General features: G+C 42.7%; 1 protein-coding gene across 9 annotated transcripts in view; it reads left to right on the forward strand.

Moving 5' to 3' along the window:
• The window catches only part of LOC116400699 (vinculin-like), a 23061-nt gene extending 5437 nt beyond the window's left edge, over positions 1–17624 (forward strand). Inside the window, exons 2-24 of one of the 9 annotated variants that reach the window (XM_031878660.1) lie at positions 850–920; positions 2036–2186; positions 3033–3141; positions 4251–4373; positions 5378–5538; positions 5829–5831; positions 7387–7477; positions 7563–7710; positions 7816–7969; positions 8235–8410; positions 9442–9632; positions 10062–10088; positions 10334–10533; positions 10883–11011; positions 11191–11340; positions 11443–11551; positions 11753–12055; positions 12143–12276; positions 12463–12648; positions 13756–13959; positions 14997–15200; positions 15290–15394; positions 15963–17624. In XM_031878660.1, the coding sequence (XP_031734520.1) occupies positions 850–920; positions 2036–2186; positions 3033–3141; positions 4251–4373; positions 5378–5538; positions 5829–5831; positions 7387–7477; positions 7563–7710; positions 7816–7969; positions 8235–8410; positions 9442–9632; positions 10062–10088; positions 10334–10533; positions 10883–11011; positions 11191–11340; positions 11443–11551; positions 11753–12055; positions 12143–12276; positions 12463–12648; positions 13756–13959; positions 14997–15200; positions 15290–15394; positions 15963–16109 (3276 nt within the window). In that variant the 3' untranslated portion in view covers positions 16110–17624. The remainder of the gene's footprint in view (positions 1–849; positions 921–2035; positions 2187–3032; positions 3142–4250; positions 4374–5377; positions 5539–5828; positions 5832–7386; positions 7478–7562; positions 7711–7815; positions 7970–8234; positions 8411–9441; positions 9633–10061; positions 10089–10333; positions 10534–10882; positions 11012–11190; positions 11341–11442; positions 11552–11752; positions 12056–12142; positions 12277–12462; positions 12649–13755; positions 13960–14996; positions 15201–15289; positions 15395–15962) is intronic. The other 8 variants (XM_031878678.1, XM_031878709.1, XM_031878685.1 and 5 more) reach the window with 8 other exon arrangements.
• Positions 17625–19245: the final 1621 nt, after the last annotated feature.

Here is a 19245-nt window from a genome sequence, read left to right on the forward strand (position 1 = left end):
GTGTTACCCCATGTGACTCTGTCTGTATGCAAGTCATTTATGTAATTTCTACAACAAAACAGTGAAAATGTGTTGTTCATATTTAAATCACCATGGAGGTGATCATGCTTCTTTGCAATAAACAGAATATGAAAATGCTTAATACAATAACAACCACAGCAGGACAAGAATACACATTTTTGTTTGTCAGTGGTGTTATAATAGAAATAGACAAAATAGAAACTCCTATGTATTACATTGTTTACGTATTTGTGGGGTGATGATGTTAATTGTGTGCAACCAAATCGCAGAAAAAAACAATCAAGATCCTTAACGTATGGAAATAACGACAACGTTTTAAGTTTCAATTGCATTTAGAAAGAAAATATTGTGGGACACAGACAGGACGAAAACAATCAAGCTACTCTAAGAGAAAAATCAATACTCACAGTTAAGACTGTCAAGTTCTATTTGTTCAGTTAGAAAGAGAGGACATGCATTTACCAGCTCCTGAATATCATGTGTGCCTGATTTAATGTGGAAAGTTATTACACTCCTAGCAAACATTTCTGCATTGTTGATGTTGTACTGATGACTCTGCAGACCTCCACTAGAGCAGCACAAACGCGTTTCCCGCGACCCGCCCTCATGTAGAATAACAGACGTCCAAGTCGACCAGAGCCCGAGCTGCCTCTCCTCGAAGCTTTAAAAGACATGCGCGCAGGGTTGAAATAAGTGTGAATTGATACACACCCGTTCACCCCTCAGACTATTAATAGTGCTCACTTGAATAGTATTTCCTGTCTCGCTGCAGCTAATGATAATTCAATAAATGGACCATCTCTGTGTGTGCATGTGTGTGTTTTTCAGGTGGGCAAGGAGACCGTTCAAACCACCGAGGACCAGGTGATGAAGAGAGACATGCCTCCTGCGTTCATTAAGTGAGTCTGACTCTGAAGCACTGTGCAAGAAAACATTCTCCCTTCTGTCCCTCTCTCACCCACTGTCACTCTACAGAAATAGCCAGTGACAAAATTATGGAAGTGATCCAGTTCATGTCAGTAGACAGAGAACTATTTAATGTCACGAAACGTGGCTGCGTTCCCAGCTGCAACAAAGAGCCACTTCTGAGGCCCCGGGCAACTTTCCTGCTCCCTTCATCCAGACCGCTGAGAGGCTGTTTGTTGTTCTCTCCAGCTTGCATCCAAAGAGCTGACATGAACTCTGAGAGCTGCTACTCAGCAATCCTGCAACGTTGATATCTGGCTGTGTCTGCTTGCTTGTGTGTGTAGCATTTGTTTGTATGTGTATGCTTTTTACGCTGCATTTGATATAATCAATTTCCAGTTTGTCCTCTTCCTAATTTCCTTCTTGTTGTTGCTTATTTTTCAATTTCCGTAATAAAAAAATAGGTGCAGACCTCGAGCAGATCCACACACTGCTCTCTCGGGCCCACACGTATACAGGGCTACAACATAAATCTCACTCACGGGGCTTAGAAAGGGGCGTGCGGGAATGTGAACCAGCCTAAATTTAGATGAACCAGCAGCCATGGATACCCTGACCAATCGGGGGTCAGAAAGAGGAGAACATGGCTTTATTCAAGTCCTCTTAAAATCCATCTTCAGGTTAAGCTAATTATTGAGCTCTAAGGAATCTGCAATTCAAGTTAGCAAATTAAATCCCCAAACGTTCACCACTCTTGCATTGTTAATGTTAATGAGAAATGGGCAGATTAATGAATTAAAGATTACATTATTGCAAGTCCCAGATATAATTACAGGACATTTAAAGCTTTGTCATTGCTCTTTATATGGATGAGACAAACTTTAAAATGCAGAACCAGACAGAAAAATCTGTTCAAAGTTGGTGCTCTTCCCTATGTGTGTCCTTATAGCCATCTCTGGTTACCAGAAGAGCAGCTTATTTAAGAGAGTGGCAGATGGCTTTCCTTTCTAGACATGAGATCTAATCTATTTGATTTACAGAGCGTTAAATTCCTATGATTCGTAAATGTATTTATGCTGCTCGTCTTAAGCCAGCTGTGTATTTTCAGGGTGGAGAATTCGAGCTCTAAGCTCGTCCAGGCAGCTCAGATGCTAAAGGCAGATCCATACTCTGTTCCTGCACGAGATTACCTGATCGATGGATCCAGAGGGATACTTTCTGGAACATCCGACCTGCTCCTCACATTTGATGAAGCAGAGGTGTGTGTGTGTGTGTGTGTTTGTTTGCCTCCTTATATCAACATGTGTGACCTGAGAACCACTCTTACTTCAGAGGTGTGGTATCTTTCAGGGAAATAAAGCTTTATATAGCTGCACAGAGGAAGGAGGAACTCAGCTCAGAGCAAGTCTTTAATGGAGACTCAAATGAAGCCAGATCTTATCACTGAGATCAAATCACTTCCCTCTGTCATAACTCACGATGTGTGTTTGTGTGTGTGAGGATATGGTATGTACCAGCCTGCATGGTGTGTGTGTGTGTGTGTGTGTGTGTGTGTTTGTGTGTGTGTGTGTTTATTACCCATGTTGTTGGGACATAAATCTGTTTACTCGCTCGCCTTTTGGAAACAAAATGCCCATAACATAAATCATTACATTTTAGGGTGAAGACCTGGTTCAAGGTTAGGGTAAAGCTAGGTTTAAGTGAAGGTTATGGTAAGGGTTATGATTAGGCTGGTAGCGTGTGTGTGTGTGTGTGTGTGTGTGTGTGTGTGTGTGTGTGTGTGTCTGATAAGTGGAATCACATTAGGCACGTGATACTGCTCACCATGTCTCATCACTATAGCCTCATTTTTAAAGAGCAACTTCTCACAGTCACAAGACGTACATCACAAGACTGTACGCACACACACAAACACACACACACACACACACACACAGACACCACACAAAGAACAGAATAACTTCAACGCTGTCTTAGAAAAAGCTCATGCACACATTGAATTTTGTTCTTCTAATAAAGAAGATTGTGTCTAATCGTCATTATCAGCTGTTGTTTTATCCCTGAATACACGATCTGCTTGTGATTATGTCTGTGTTGTGTCTTAGGTGCGTAAGATAATTCGTGTGTGTAAAGGTATCCTAGAGTACCTGGCAGTAGCTGAGGTGGTGGAGACCATGGAGGACCTCATCACTTACACCAAGAACCTGGGACCAGGTCAGCAGGAGCTTTCTTTTTTACTTTAAAGCTGCTACTCAATTAGACAACGCCATATGGTTTGTTAAATGTCTCTTTATGGGTGAAGTTTAATGCAGTTTGACTAAAACTGAGAATCACTTAGTTCTATTAAAAGAGCCCACATTCAAAATTAGTTTGAGCAGATACATTGTAGGCATTTTTATCAACAAATAGGAGATAGCAGAAAAAGTTTGGAAATACGGGGGAGAGAGGGACAAGCAACAAATGTCTTCATCCAGAATCAAACAGGTCAAGTTTCAAGGGACCTCTACATTAAAAATAATAATGAAAATGAGATTTTTACAGCTTTCATATATATCTCAGAAAATGTTTTATCTCAGAAAATGTTTTTACTGCAACCAATCCAAGCCGTAGATAAATAACCTCAAAACACATACATAAATCGTATTTAGTTTTCAGCCATGCATCAAAATCTCTGGCCATTACTGCACATTTTCAGTCAAAAATGTCTATTTTAAGGAAGCACAACATCTCTGCACCAGCAGTGTTTCAGCAGGGGAACTGTCCGGTTCAGAAGTGAATAAATCAAATAAGTTGATCAAGTTGCTGATTGTCTTTGTTTTATGTGATAGTTACCTGAATATCTTTCTAGAAAAGCCACCACAAAAACATTATTAGTGCAATCGACCTTCGTCAGACTATTCTGTTGGTTAAAGATGCAAGTGTCATGATGAGAAAACTAAATGAACTACCGACTGCTCCTCTGACTCTAAGATGGAGTGATTAAGGATCAGAGTCTTTTCACTGGCAGGAGAGCAGGACCATAAACAGGCTATTTATCATCAGAGGTAAAAGGTCAATTGGGTTGTCAGAGCACTGTGGCATAATGAGCTGGAGGAAATCTGATGCCAAGGCTTTCTCACACTTGACTGATGCTGTCATTGTACGAGATCAGACGCCCATGAAGTAATGATCTGTTTGGATGTGTTGGAGCTACTCAGTTGGTGAATGCGCTGGAGGAAGCCCTCGGCCTCTGATTGTTCGGGTGCAGTTAAAACTGTGATGCTCACGCTAACAAACCTCGTAACGTTTTTCCCTTCTCCCCGTGTTTTTTTTCTTTTCCTCAGGGATGACTAAAATGTCAAAGATGATTGAGGAGAGACAGCAGGAGCTGACGCACCAAGAACACAGACAGATGCTCGTCAACTCCATGAACACTGTCAAAGAGCTGCTGCCTGTTCTTATATCAGGTGCAGCACAGGTCACTGAGCACCCAACAGTTGTTATAGCAACGTTGATAATTACAGTCATTAGCTGCTGGGGATGACAGACTGACTGCACACTGTCTGCTAGCATCTCTCATACTTTATACTGCACCAGCAAAGAAGAGGAACCCTGTTACAGCTGTAATGTAAAACAAATGTGGACCCATAGTTTGATGTTGCAAGATCACCGACCAGCTGTGAGACGCCAGCTCGCTGCCGCCATGTTGAAAACCGTTTGAGAGGCAATATAAATGCTCCCAATCTCAGATCTTGCAGCTTTAAAAGGGACTATAATCTTTTTTTTAGTAACTACTTGTTACTGGTTAGTGATGAACCCCCAGATAAGTAACTCTGCAGCTTCCTTGATTCAGCGTTTTAGCATCGTTTAGCTCACTTTTTTGTTTTCTAGCCCTCAACTTCACTGTTTTGGTTTGCTCACACCTTTCTCATCTGTGTTGTTTTTGAAAAAGCTCTGACAAACCCACTGTACACATTCAGCAACAAAAAGACTAAGTTAGCACTAAATGGTGAACATAATAGAGTTTTTAGCAGCTAATGAGTCAGAAATATCCCTAAGGAGACGGTGAAGACCAAAAACAGAGCTAAAAGGAGACTGAATATTGGACTTGTATCAAGTGGCCAAAAACACCAATCCAAATAAACAATAGTGTTGCTTTGTATCTGCTGGATGTATAAATAGGCAACTGTTTGCTCACAAGTTTGCCATATCAATTTAAAAGGTGATAAAAGGTTGTTTCCGCTGTCCCCAAACTGACCAGTAATGTTTTTGTTTGTTGAATATGTCTTCACATTTCTGGTGAAATACGGTGTAGTCCACGTGTTTCTTTTGGGGTTTTGTCACAGCGTCTTTTTTATACTACACTACTAGTAGGGGATTTTCTAATAAAAAGTTGCTTATTGTGGATCATGGTGATAAATATATGCTTCTGTATGACTGTAATCATACGTGCTCATGTTTCTGTCCTCAGCTATAAAGATTTTTGTCGCAACCAAGAGCAGTCGAGGTGCCGGCGTTGAGGAGGCAGAGAGGAACAGAAGGTTTACCTATGAAAAGATGAGCGCTGAAATCAACGAGATCATAAGAGTCTTACAGCTCACCACGTGGGATGAAGACGCCTGGGCCAATAAGGTATGAGCTGTGTTGCGCATGTGAATTCAGATTTTCTTCATTTTATACCCTAAACCCCCAAAAACTTTCAAAATCCCCACATACTTAAATCAGATAATCACTTTTGCTTTGGAGTACTTGTTTGCACACACACAGCCACACATCCCTCTGTGCTGCAGAGAGCATCTCCCAAAAAAATTCACTCTTTACTTTCTGTCTCCACTTTTTCTTTTTGCTGGATAGTATAACTCCTGGTTTTTCTTTTTCTTTTCTTTCTTTACCTTCCTCCTCCATTATTTTCCTCCCTGTAGAAGGTAAGCCTGTTTCTCTCCCCCTCTGCAGTTTCCAGCATGCAAGTGTGTCTGTGTGAGAGAGTGAAGGAAGTCATTTCCTCATGCTTACATATCTGTCAGTGTGTCATGTGTTTTGATCCACTGACTGTTAGCTGACGTGATCTATATCGTCACAATATTGTTAAATGTGCATCTGTTCGTCTCTATGATGTCCATTTGAGTCAACTGGCTTGAAACAGATAACAGTTATTTAAGTTTTAAGCTAAATAACTTGTTTGTTTTTTAACAATAACAGCTGCAGAAATTCAATCCATGTTCAATCATGGTATTTTCGTTCTTGTGCTGCCGATGTTTACTGTGTGCTAGAGCTGCTGGTAGCACAATAAGATGCTGTTTAGGGGCAGAGTATACTCTCTTGGAAATGTTTCTCTGGACACATCAGTGAGAGATTGTGTCACGAGATCATTTACTGGTAAAGTTAAAATCTGTTTCACTAGTCTAACCTGTAACCCTGCATGTATCTTGGCACACAGCTACCTCGGTCAATGATCTGTCTGTTTGTGTTTCGTGTGTGTGTGTGTTTGCTGTGAACATACCGCATACTCTGTGTATGAGCTGCGATAAGCACTTACTGTCAGTGTGTGGGGGATCCGCCGGCACACGATGACTGTCCTCCACTTAGGTCATGAATTATAGAAATACGCTGGTTGGTGTCCAGACACATCCATAATAGATGGGTTGTATTGAACGCTTCCACTTTAGCGGCTCATTCTTCTCTGAGCTGGAAAAAGTCCTTTTGCTCACCATCTGTTATAAAGCAAAGAGTTCGTGATCATCCCTCGTTAAATGCCTCGTTTTACCCTTTTTCATCAGTAATTATTATTTCTAAATGTAACATAAAGAGTTGTGTTGTTACTAATGACTCTATTCACAGTTAATGAATCATTTACTACTGCTTTATAGATAATAAACATTAATAAAAGTAACTTTCGGGTCGCCAGTTTGAGAGCCCACAATTAAGTAGATATTTTTGGTAGTAACCATTTATTAATGACTGAGTAACACACATTCAAAGTTTACAAGGTTTGCTGCTATTAATGTTTGTAAATCATCAATGATTACACTTTTCTTTTAGTTTAATGGAAAAACCTGGTCATATTTTATATTTTTTTTCTTGTCGACAAATCCCTCAAAAAGATCAAAAACAGTGAAATGTTCCCAATAACAAGTATTGCTTGTGTAGCCAAAGCCTGATAAAGAATAAACATGGAAGCTGATCACCAGCATTGTAATTTATGTTGAATCAATATGCTGTAAATACTGAGTTGAACTACAAATGTGTATTAATCTGCCACTGAAAGTAGTCCCCAACAAAAGCTCTATTTATTCCTGTCTGAGTATAGCTTTTGCTAAAAAATTACAGTGCCCAGCTGTTTATAGAAAATGACTACTTAAGTCGTCACTGGCAATTCTTTATTTACAGTTCGCCATGAAGTAAAGCAGTACCTTCATAATTTAATACCCACTGTTGTTTAGATAGAGCTATACACAATGCTGCATTCTCTCTTTCCCTCAGGATATGGAGGCTTTGAAGAGATGTCTCGCTTTGATTGAGTCAAAGATGGCACAAGCTAAAGGCTGGCTCAAAGACCCCCATGGACAACCAGGTAACTGCCAAAACTGCTAAAACCCTAAATCAGCTTTTTTGATGTTATTTCACAATGTGATCCTGTGGCGCGTCGTCGTTCCCAGGAGACCCCGGCGAGGTGGCCCTGCGTGTGATACTGGATGAAGCTGGTAAGGTAGGAGAGCTGTGTGCTGGGAAGGAAAGGAAAGATATTCTGGCAACCACTAAGGCTCTGGGACAAATGACTGACCAGATCGCTGATCTACGAGCCAGGTAGTGTGTTTGTATGAGAGAACGTGAGTTATGTTTTCTTTACTTCCATGTGTTCATATATTTTGTCATCTTGTGTGAGCTGTGTGGGTTTTTCTTTTATGACAGAGGCCAGGGCCCGACCCCGGGGTGTGTGCAGCGTGCAGGCCAGTGCTCACAGGGCTTAGACTTGTTGTTTGGCAAAGTGGACAGTACCGCTCGCAGATTGGAGGCCCTAATCAATGCCAAGCAGGCCATTGCCAGGAGGCTGGATGCTGCACAGGTCAGATAAAACAACACAGTAATCCATGTTAACCCTCTCCCCAGTGAATGACACTTCCTCTCTGCATTATGCTGATGCTATCGCTGTCTCTTTTGTTCTGTTTGATTGTTCTTTTCAGTAAATAGTTTAAGATATAAGCTAATGTTATAAGAGCAACTGCTAAATGCTCAATATAGTTCAATTTAGTGAACTTTTCCCATCCTTGCATATACATGTTTCTGTTGCGTTTTTCATCAGATTAGAACCCATATATGTGCATTCTTAGGCCTGGCTGGCTGATCCTAACGGCGGTCCTGAGGGAGAGGAGAACATCAGAGCGCTACTAGTTGAAGCCAAGCGCATCGCCGATCTATGTGAAGACCCCAAAGAGAGGGATGACATCCTGCGCTCCATCAGTGAGATCGCAGGCCTCACCGCCAGACTTGTGGATCTACGCAGGCAGTAAGCTTTCCTTCCATTGACACATGACCAATGATGTTTTGTGACTTTATGTAATTGTTAGACCCTCTTTTTTATAGGATCAAACTGCAGCCTCATGCCATCAATATATGGCATATTATGCCTGCCTGGAAAATATGTTGTTGCCTGTCAACCCTGGGCATCAGTCCTACGATAAGGTTTCTGTTTGAATATGTTGTGGAACAAATGGGGTGATGGTAGTAATGTGGAGGGTCGGTAACAGTTTCAGGATCAAAAACTTAGTATGCCTTAAAGGAAAATACCACTGAAGGTTCATGCCACTGAATGACATATTTGAAACAATTTTCAAATGCAGTCTGATGGCCAGTGCATCGGGTTTAGAGCAGTTAATTCACTAAATGGTTCTGTAGTTCAGTGACTCACGACAAGATGAGCGACCATTTTGAATATATTCTTTGTACTCCACTTCCACTACTTGTATTGAGACCATAAAAGGAAGCCAGAGATATGACAAAGTAAATCAAATGGCCCAGCTGTGGATCAGATCTTATAACTTAGAAAAATGTGACTGCACTAGTACACAGGAAGATTTATAATATGTGGCTATTTATATTAATAAACACTGTGTGGTCTTATAAGGACTTGAAAAGAAATACTACGGACATAAAGTAATATTTCATATTCTCATATTTCAAGTATATATAGACAATTCGTTATTATTTTGGCCTTAGATCTGTCTATTATAAAGAAACTCACAATATATTTCCTTGAACTGAACTGAACTGTGAAAAACACACATGGCCTCAGTACAAACCAGTAATAAGTACATTTTTATCTTTACTTCTGGTCACACAAGACAAAAATGTAAGTGGACAAAAGCAGATGAAAAAGTGGCCTCAGCCTTTGACGGTATTTCCTTTTAAGGTGGTGTCTAACAGAGGTGTGGTGAGACATTTGGTGGGTTTGAAGTCTGTATTTCATTTCTGCACTACATGGCTTTTACACCTTTTTGATTCCCCCTTAAATCATATCTCTATCTTTCTCTGTCTCAGGGGTAAAGGTGACAGCCCAGAGGCCCGTGCATTGGCAAAGCAGATTGGGTCGGCGCTGTTGACCCTGCAGTCCAAAACCAACCGGGCCGTGGCCAACATGAGACCAACCAAACCTGCCGTGACTTTGGAGGGCAAGATGGAGCAGGCCCTCCGCTGGGCGAACAACCCTGGAGTGGACGACAGAGGAGTAGGTGAGAGGGGTTGGATGACGGCTCTCAGGAGGGGTGATCTAGTAGTTCAAAAATAAACTCTCTGACCTTCCATGCCTTTTCTCAGCCTGTGTGGATGATGGAGAGTAGGTGAAAGTGCTCAGAGCAGCACCCAGCCAAGACTCTTTGTTTTAGCAGTTATTGGGCTCCTGAACGATGTGAGGTGTTTGTCGTCCACAAGGAGGACGCAAAGTGTCTCATTTTCAATATTTCTGAATGTGGTACGGACATGACTGTGCTGGTGACTGATGCAAGGTCCTGAAACGCCCATAGTGGATCACTGAATGTCTTACTAAACTTACTCAGTCATTTAGGAAGCACTGTATTGTTTTGTTTTGATGCCTGTTGCTGTATTCCTGTTCTGTCATTTGATTGTTTCCTATTTCCTCCCATGCTTCCCTTTGGGAGCAGAGTGTGAAATACTACAGTGGAACACAGGTACCTGTCCACGTTATGCTTTCTTAGAGGATATAATGAAATTACTATGAACTTTATGACCACTTCTATAATTTACAAGCAAAGATATATTTCTCACCCCTTGCATTCCATTACTTGATGATACCAACAAATTCAAAAGATGCGTCACATCTAATTGTTGCATCAGGGTTTTTATCGAAGACAGAGGAGATATTGTGTGTCCATAAGTGATTTGAGGATGACTTGAGCCCTGTGTCTCCCCCCAGGTCAGGCAGCAATCAGAGGAATGGTTGGAGAAGGGAGGAGACTAGCAGGAGGCCTGTTAGGCCCGTACCGGCAGGATATGATTGGACGCTGCGACCGAACGGAAGCTCTCATGACATCTTTGGCAGACATGGGCGGCAGGGGCGAGGCTGAGGCCCCTCATGCACGAGCTACAGCCGCACAACTGAAGGACAGCCTAAAGGTAGCTCAACGGCCTCACAAACACACACATTCATTTATGAATGAATCACTCCACTGTCATTACAAACTCATGCTGTGCGGCCAAACAGTGTTCAAACCCACAGAGGTTATTTTAAATTAGAGGGAAGATCACAAAGTTTCTAAATATACAAAATATGTCAGGCTGTGTCAAGTTGTGGGGAATGTTGAAGAAAACAATGCACAAGACATCTAGAATATATCCATTTTATCGAATGGTGCATCCATACAAAACTCTTGCCTTGTATATATGATGCATGCATGGTCATTATTATTTAAAGTGTTGGTGCAGAGCTCCACCTAGTGGACTGATAACACTCTGCTTCTACAAGGACCTGAGGCAGCACATGCAGGAGGTGATGACCCAGGAAGTATCTGACGTTTTCAGTGACACCACTACCCCTATCAAACTGCTGGCTGTGGCCGCAACTGCTCCAGCTGACACCCCCAACAGAGTGGAGGTCAGTAATGTAAAAAATCTGTGCTGCATTTGGTCCATCCAGATGTTGTGTGTGTGTGTGTGTGTGTGTGTGTGTGTGTGTGTGTGTGTGTGTGTGTGTGTGTGTAAAGAATGGGAACCCAGTGAGAGAGGATGATTGTGACTGCAGTCTGACTAAACAAGTATGAATGTTTGTTGTAGGTTTTTGAAGAGCGTGCAGGGAACTTCGAGGCCCACGCAGGTCGGCTGGGGGCGACTGCAGAGAAGGCTGCTGCCGTGGGAGCAGCCAATAAAAGTACAGTGGAGGGGATACATGCTGCTGTGAAACATGCCAGGGAGCTCACACCACAGGTGCTAACATTTGTTTCAGTGTCCCTGATTTACACAATTGCGTACAATAATTAGGCTGTCAGAGTCTGTCACACACAATCTGACATATTTGATAATGTCCAGGTGACCTCTGCTGCTCAAATCTTGTTGAAGAATCCTGGAAATAAAGCAGCATACGAGCACTTTGACACCATGAAGAACCAGTGGATTGACAATGTGGAGAAACTCACTGGTGAGCATTTTTTAACCTTTCGTATGTTATTTAGATATTAACAATTTTACATTTACAAGTAGCTATAGTATCACAGCAGGCTGCAACAAATACATCCCAGACTACATGAACAAACTGCAAATGAGATAATAGAGAGATAAATGTGTGCGTGTGTGTGTGTGCGTGTGCGTGTGTTTGTGCGTGTGTGTGCGCGCGTCTCAGGTCTGGTGGACGAAGCCATCGACACCAAATCTCTGTTGGATGCCTCTGAGGAGGCTATAAAGAAAGACATCGACAAGTGTCGAGTTGCCATGGCGAACGTTCAGCCCCAAATGCTTGTTGCCGGGGCAACGAGCATAGCGAGACGAGCTAATCGTGTCCTGCTGGTGGCTAAGAGGGAAGTGGAGAACTCTGAAGATCTGCGGTTCAGAGACACAGTGAAGCATGCGTCAGACATCCTCTCCCACACCATCTCACCCATGGTGATGGATGCCAAAGCAGTGGCTGGGAACATACAGGATAAAGGTACAGGAACACACAGCGCAAACACATATTCACGGTACTGTATGAGACCGATATACCGAGTTTAGTATCTCTCTTTGTCCTCCACAGCTCTGCAAAAGGCCTATTTGGACTCGTGTCTGAGGATCCTGGCTGCAGTCGGCAAAGTTAGAGAAGCCTTCCAACCTCAGGAGCCTGACTTCCCTCCTCCTCCACCCGACCTGGACCAGCTCCATGTAAGCACTGTAAGCAAATTCAAACACACATATTTCCTCTTATCCATAGTAGACCTTTGAATGACCCACCACTTTCCTACCACCGCTTACTGAAAATGAATGCATTAATACAGAGCGGGAAAGTGATTTTTCATCAGCTTCGGTAGCAGTGACCTTGAACAACTGCATATGTGTGTCTATGTGCATGTTTTCCAGGTGAGTGATGAGCAGGCTCCACCCAAGCCCCCCTTGCCAGAGGGCGAGGTGCCCCCGCCTCGTCCCCCTCCTCCAGAGGAGAAGGATGAGGAGTTTCCGGAGCAGAAGGCTGGAGAGGTCCTTAGCGAGCCCATGATGGTGGCCGCCAGGCAGCTGCACGATGAGGCCCGCAAGTGGTCAAGCAAGGTCAGTTCACACAAACACACACAGAAAAATACAGTTTGCATATTCACCCCATCAGATGTGTGTCATTTCAAAATCAGTAGCATAGATACAGGTCTGGATAAAATAAGCTAGCTGGTTCGTGATTTCTCTACGTCACGTTATATGACATGACTCTGTTACACTTGAATTGCATTCTCATATTCTGTGATTGTCCTGAAATCAAGTTTTTCCTGAAATCACGTTGATGCTGTACTGTGGAGATCAGTGGAGATTTCAGAGGGGAAACTGGAAACTGTCATCTGTTCGAGGTGTTGGCATGTAAGGTTGTTAACGTCTTACACACTTACGTGCACAAAATAGAAAAATTGTGGAGAGACAATCCAACCTCCACAGAACAAGCGCACTGTATTTGCAGAAGACTTTGTATTCTTTGCACTCTTATCCCCATTTGTGTCTATGTTCTGTATGTGTGTGTCCAAGTGTTTTTCTGTGTAGGAACTATATATAGAAAACATTATTCTGCGTTAAAAAACCCGTCATTTTCCACGAATAATGTCATCTTGTTGTCTTTGTGAAGCTGTTAAGCGTTTCCCCCTCTATAGCTCTCCTGGCAGTTTTTCCACACCTGTTTGATGATCTCTGCATCAGAGGTGTCTTTGTGTTTCCCACCGCACTGCTAGACTCCTAAATACAATAGAAGGACGCAAACCACTGGTTGTGGCTACAGTTAGACCTTGTGTGCAAATGCTTTACAAACTGTCCACTCAGCCACTGCCTCAGAGTAAGGCACGAGATCCACCTGCTACCTGCCCAAACCAGGTTCTCTTTCCTCTTTTTTCCCCCCCATCTTTGCTTACGTGTGCAGTTTCACCTCCACTCTCCCTGCTCCTGCACAGCGCGTGTATTCACTCCTTCTCCCTCCTGTAAATCTCCTGTCCTCTGTTCTTTCATCCAGTGCCTCGCATACTGTACTAAATGCCTCCTTTTCCCATGCTTCCTTCCCTCCTGCCATCCCTGGCTTTCTCATTCCCTTCTTCTCCATATTCCTTTTTTTGTTCCTCCTCCACTCTTCTTTGCCTCCCTCCCTTTCCTCCCGATCCCAATTGATCCTCCAACAACGACAAACAGCCCCCCTTACTTCCCCACCCCACCCAGCCAGAGGAGGAGGAGGCAGTAGAGGAGAGAGAGGTAGATGATGAAGATGAGTTTACTGATGGTGAGGATGACTATGAGCCCGAACTGCTGATGATGCCCTCCAACCAGCCTGTCAATCAACCCATGCTTGCAGCTGCCCAGGCTCTCCACCAGGAGGCGCGCAAGTGGTCCAGCAAGGTCTGCGCACACATGCACATGAGTGCACACACAACTGGGTCCCAGTGTTTTGAGTCGCTGGGATTATACTACAGCTCTTTGACCCCCAACAAGCACACACACACATCCACGCATGCAAAGAAATGAATGCACCATACAAAGAGGCTCTACTAGTGTGGTGAGTTTATCTGTCTCTGCGAGATGAAGAAACACCCTTTGGAGTACTATCTGACTGTGTCTGTGCAATCGATAAGCTCTGTATCTGCCACTAAACCTCCAACCAGCTGTGGCTGTTGTTGCATCACACTCAGACGTGGTTGACACACGGTTATGCTGACATCACCCTGAGGTTGTACTAAAAGTCAAGGATTGTTGGAATGGCAAGTATGTTTGTTTCACCACCTGGATAAACTGGCACTGGCTTCACAAGTCCCCCCCCTTATGTTCATGATGAGGTCAAGTGGTTAAAAGGAGGAGCCAGGTGCTCCGTCTCACTGCAATCACGTCTCTCAGTCACTCGCTGTTTTGCCAACCTGTAAGGCCAAGGATGACAGTTTCCCAAAGACTTCTGGGTGATGTAGTTTTGTAGTTTAGACCGCCTGCTTGCCTGATATGATCACCTGCTTCTGCTTCTTAATCTCAGGGTGCGTATTGATCGCTCCAACACTGTGACCATCACCTCCTGGGTACTAACCTCACGTCAACTGAGATGTGAAGGAGACGTTGAGGCTCTCAACACTGTCTCCCTTCAAAACTACATCAAATTCAGAATAATCTTCTTCCACAAGGGACGAAGAATATGCGCTAACTTGTACTAACACTGCATGCAGCTTTTTGCTTGTAAACGTAGTGCCTGTTGTGCTTTTGTAATCCAAATTCATTCATACCAGCATTATTGTATTGTTTGATAACAATATTTTCAGTATCCTACATTTTGATTATAATCAGAAAATGTCTCCATTGCATTCTCATCTCTTATCCAAAGCCATGCTCCTCTCAAGTACCCTGCTACCCTGCTCTTACTGCTTCCTCCTCTACCCCCTCCCCTCTCCTCGCAGGGTAACGACATCATAGCAGCAGCCAAGCGGATGGCTCTGCTGATGGCAGAAATGTCTCGGCTGGTTCGTGGTGGAAGCGGGAACAAACGAGCGCTGATTCAGTGTGCTAAGGACATCGCCAAGGCCTCAGATGAGGTGACAAGGCTGGCTAAAGAAGTGGCCAAGCAGTGCACTGATAGACGCATCAGAACTAACCTGCTGCAGGTAAGGACATACTCATACAGACACATGCTGAAAAGTCCTTATGTCTAGGACAGAAAATAATTTACACGTTTTTTTTTCTCCTTCCAAAGGTGTGTGAACGAATCCCCACCATCAGTACTCAGCTGAAGATCCTCTCTACTGTCAAAGCCACCATGCTGGGACGAACAAACATTAGTGAAGAGGAGTCAGAGCAGGTAAACTCACGGAATTGCACATGATGAGAACCAATTCAATACCAGCGATCTTGTTTACACAAATTGAAAGACTGTATACAGCACTGCACTACTCATTGGAACCAATATTATGCAAGACAACATGGGGCCAGGAAGGAATGTAACTGATATAACACTGGATTTTATAACAACCACTGAATTTTATAATGAACACTGAATTTTATTATGAGTTAGAGGACCAGTACATCATAAATGATGTGTACATCACGTTAATGTTGCTAAAGGTGGGGCTACTTTTAACTACTTCATATATTGCTGGGTGGATTGTTCATTTTCCTACAAAGTTTTATCTTATTATTAATTATCATTATCATTATTTTTATTCATCTGAATCTGCAAAGTAACTAAAGGTACTAAAATAATGTTGTGGAATAAAAACTACAACGTTTCTCTCTGAACGTATATATAATGTACTTGAGTAAATGTATTTAGTTACTATCCACCACTGCTGAATAACTGATTTTTCATTTTGTCCCACCTGTCTTATTTTACACCTAACTGCTTCGCTTCTAAACGTTTCCCTGAACAGGCCACAGAGATGTTGGTCCATAACGCCCAGAATCTGATGCAGTCAGTGAAGGAGACCGTCAGAGAAGCAGAAGCAGCCTCAATCAGGATCCGCACAGATTCAGGATGCACCCTCCGCTGGGTGCGTAAGACCCCCTGGTACCAATAAACAAACCTGGTCACTGAAACTAGTAACACTCTTAACTTACATAGCACCGATAGCACACACCTCGAGTAAAACAACATGCATACTCATGAGTAAACGTGCACTATTCAAGGAGGAAACTGATGGTGATGTGTTTTTTTAGATTAGGTACCAAGCAGGTTTCATTTATTGGAGTGAGTTCAGCTTTGCTCTCCAGTTCTCTTTATCTGTAACTGTGGTATCACGTAGATGTGGGCTAATCGGAGACAGTTTTTAATATATATTTTTGGTAGGTTGTGTTACAAGAGTTTATCCAAATCCCAGGTATATATTTTTTGCATGAAAATGTTTTTTTCTATTTTCTAAAGGCAAATTATGACATTAAGATACTTATCTCCTAGAAGCATTTACTTTAACTTTTTTTTTTTCTTATTGTCTATTGTATATACAGTAACTTTGTTTTATGGACAACACTCAGCTATGAGCTTTATACACCGAGTTTGACACTAGAGTGTGGAGTCTTGTGTGATGAGCTCTCCTTACTTCATGTTTACTTTTGTAGTGACACTCTTCTGAACTGTAGATCTGATCTATGAATTCAAAGGTGACTAAAAAGTCTTCTGGATGAAAAGTGTTATGATTTACAGGCAAATACCAGTTTAAAAAAATGATTGTATATTTAAGACAAAAATGTATGGTTGTCAAATAATGTTGATTGCAGGAAGGTTGATACAATAGATAAGGTTTTCACATGACTTTTGCATTATGAGTAACAGTAAAAGTCAAGGAGGGTTGAGATATTTTTAATGTCTGTTGTGAGTTTAACAGTGAACAATACCAAAGGATTTGTTTTAGGTAACTGTAACATTCATCTTAAAACATTAAAATCCAGGTTATTACAAACAACGAGACAGACCTCTTTGGAGAAGCTCAAGTATTTTTTTTCTCATTTTTAACTAATTGTGCTTAGTTTCTGCACTCTCTGTAACAGTTGAACTGTTTGGATATTATATTCGAAATTTATCAAAACCAATGATTTTAGACAGCCATTCAACTTCCTGCTTTTAGGCTTTTCTTCATGTGTGAGCTCAGCAGTCCCACTCTGAATGCTTTGAAGCATCAACCCAGATTTTCTAGAGATGACCCCGGTGGTTTGAGGTCAGAAACAACCTTTTTATGTGACATCAAGCATTGACGTTCATCTAGTCATCTATGTGCATGCGTGAAGCCTCTTTACTTAATCAGTATTAGTGAGCCGTTCCCATGATGGTTAGGGACAGAGCTCCAAATGTTAACCGCATTTTCATCTTTATTTGGGCCGACGAAGCATGTAGCAGTCACTGACCTCTCACTGAGAGCGACAGGGTGAACCTCTGTGTGTACTAGATGTGTTCATTCACAGCCTGAATGTATTCTGATCGCTTCTCGCCCTGCCAACACATCTGCTGTGCCTTGGAAGAATAAAAAAAAAAAAAAAACTATAATGACTGGAGTCTGCCTCTTAATTCACTTTTGTAAGTCACTGTTACCAAAACATAACATTAGATGCAACATGTCTACTACCATGCAAGCAGCTGTGAGAGGCTGTACTAAGCTAAATGCTAACATCTGTATGAGCGAGGGTGGAGCAAGGAGGCGCTTATATAGGTAAACCACATCCTCATCCAGGTGCCCTCAATTACTCGTTAGGGAGCTGCACCTAGAAGTCAAAAGACACAGAATATACACACACACACACACACACACACACACACCCCCAAGCACAAACATTCACAGCAGGACATAGAACCATACGCAACACTCCCTTCCTTAAGATGACAGCCATAAGGGTGTCATCCAAATCCATGCTGTTTTAACAGAAGAAAACGTCTCACGCATGAGGATACCAACCTCCCAGTAAAAGTGGCATGAATAGTACCACTCTCATCCTTAGGCAACACTGCTGTCATACACTTGGCCAAAGGAGGGTCAGCCTCCTGGGCTGCCATCAGCTGTTCCTTGCCAACCTTCAACTGTGTGTCAGGCCCAGCAGGCACAGTGACAGGACAGGTCAATTTAACTTCAGTAGACTCATTTCCAACAGCATTAGTGGACAGCTTATCTAGAGGCAACTCAGAAGTTACAGAAGGATCAGGATCAGCCTCTAGACTATCAACAGTTGGAGCCACTTCAGATAAATTCACTACATCTTCATACTTTCTTGACTGGGCACAAGTTACAATGCAAGCAGGAAGGACTTTAGGCAACCGAGATGACAGATCAGCACTCTGGTAATTGTCAACTACAGAGCCTGTTGGTCTATCCACTACAATGGGAGCAGGAAACGCCTTCCCTCCAGCCAAATCATTACCCAAAATCAGGTCTACTCCCCCTAAAGGAAGCTGGGGATGAATCGCCACCACGACAGGGCCGGTAACCAACCCAGATTGTAAATACACAACATGCAATGGGGCTTTAAGCCACCTCATCCCACATCCTTGGACTGAAGCACTGCTACCAGTGGAGGTCTTCTAAGAGAGGCAAAACTCCTGCCAAAAACAAGGACTGAGAGGCTCCTGTATCCCCAGATTGAGCATCGTGAGACTTCAAGATTACTTGTTCTGTCTCCCCAACAGTTAAACCCGCTGACACATGTAAGCCCTGCTCCTCATCAAACTGACTAGATTCACGGGGCAATACTCCCTGTTCAATGAGTGCAGTGACTACCTTAGCTCTAAGTTGACCTTTCTTAAGGGAAGTTTGAGCAATTTCAAGATGGTACTGCTCTGCAATAGACATGAGCTGGGCTTTGGTACATTGAGCCAGCTGCTCTATTGTAGGACCTTCACTGATCTCTTGAAAATCAGAATTCATTGTGAGATCACAAAAACAACTTTATGTGAAACAAATCTCTACAAGGTAGCACACCCAAAAATGGGCTCCCCCTAAGTAAGCCAAACCCCCAACACAAAGTAGCACTACCACACAGAAATGGTGCTACCAAATAGCACAGCTTACCTACACAAAATCAGAGAGTAATTGAAATGCACCAATAACTAGGCTGTCTATACAAGAGCAGCTACTTAACTATTTCAGGCCACACAGTATAGAAATAGTGTTAACAGTACTCTTACCCCTACGATACACTGAAATTCTAAACACTACTTTTCTACCTCCACTG

Source organism: Anarrhichthys ocellatus, unplaced genomic scaffold, assembly GCF_004355925.1.
Source record: "Anarrhichthys ocellatus isolate YVR2014 unplaced genomic scaffold, GSC_Weel_1.0 scaffold3, whole genome shotgun sequence".
Taxonomy (NCBI): Eukaryota; Metazoa; Chordata; class Actinopteri; order Perciformes; family Anarhichadidae; genus Anarrhichthys; species Anarrhichthys ocellatus.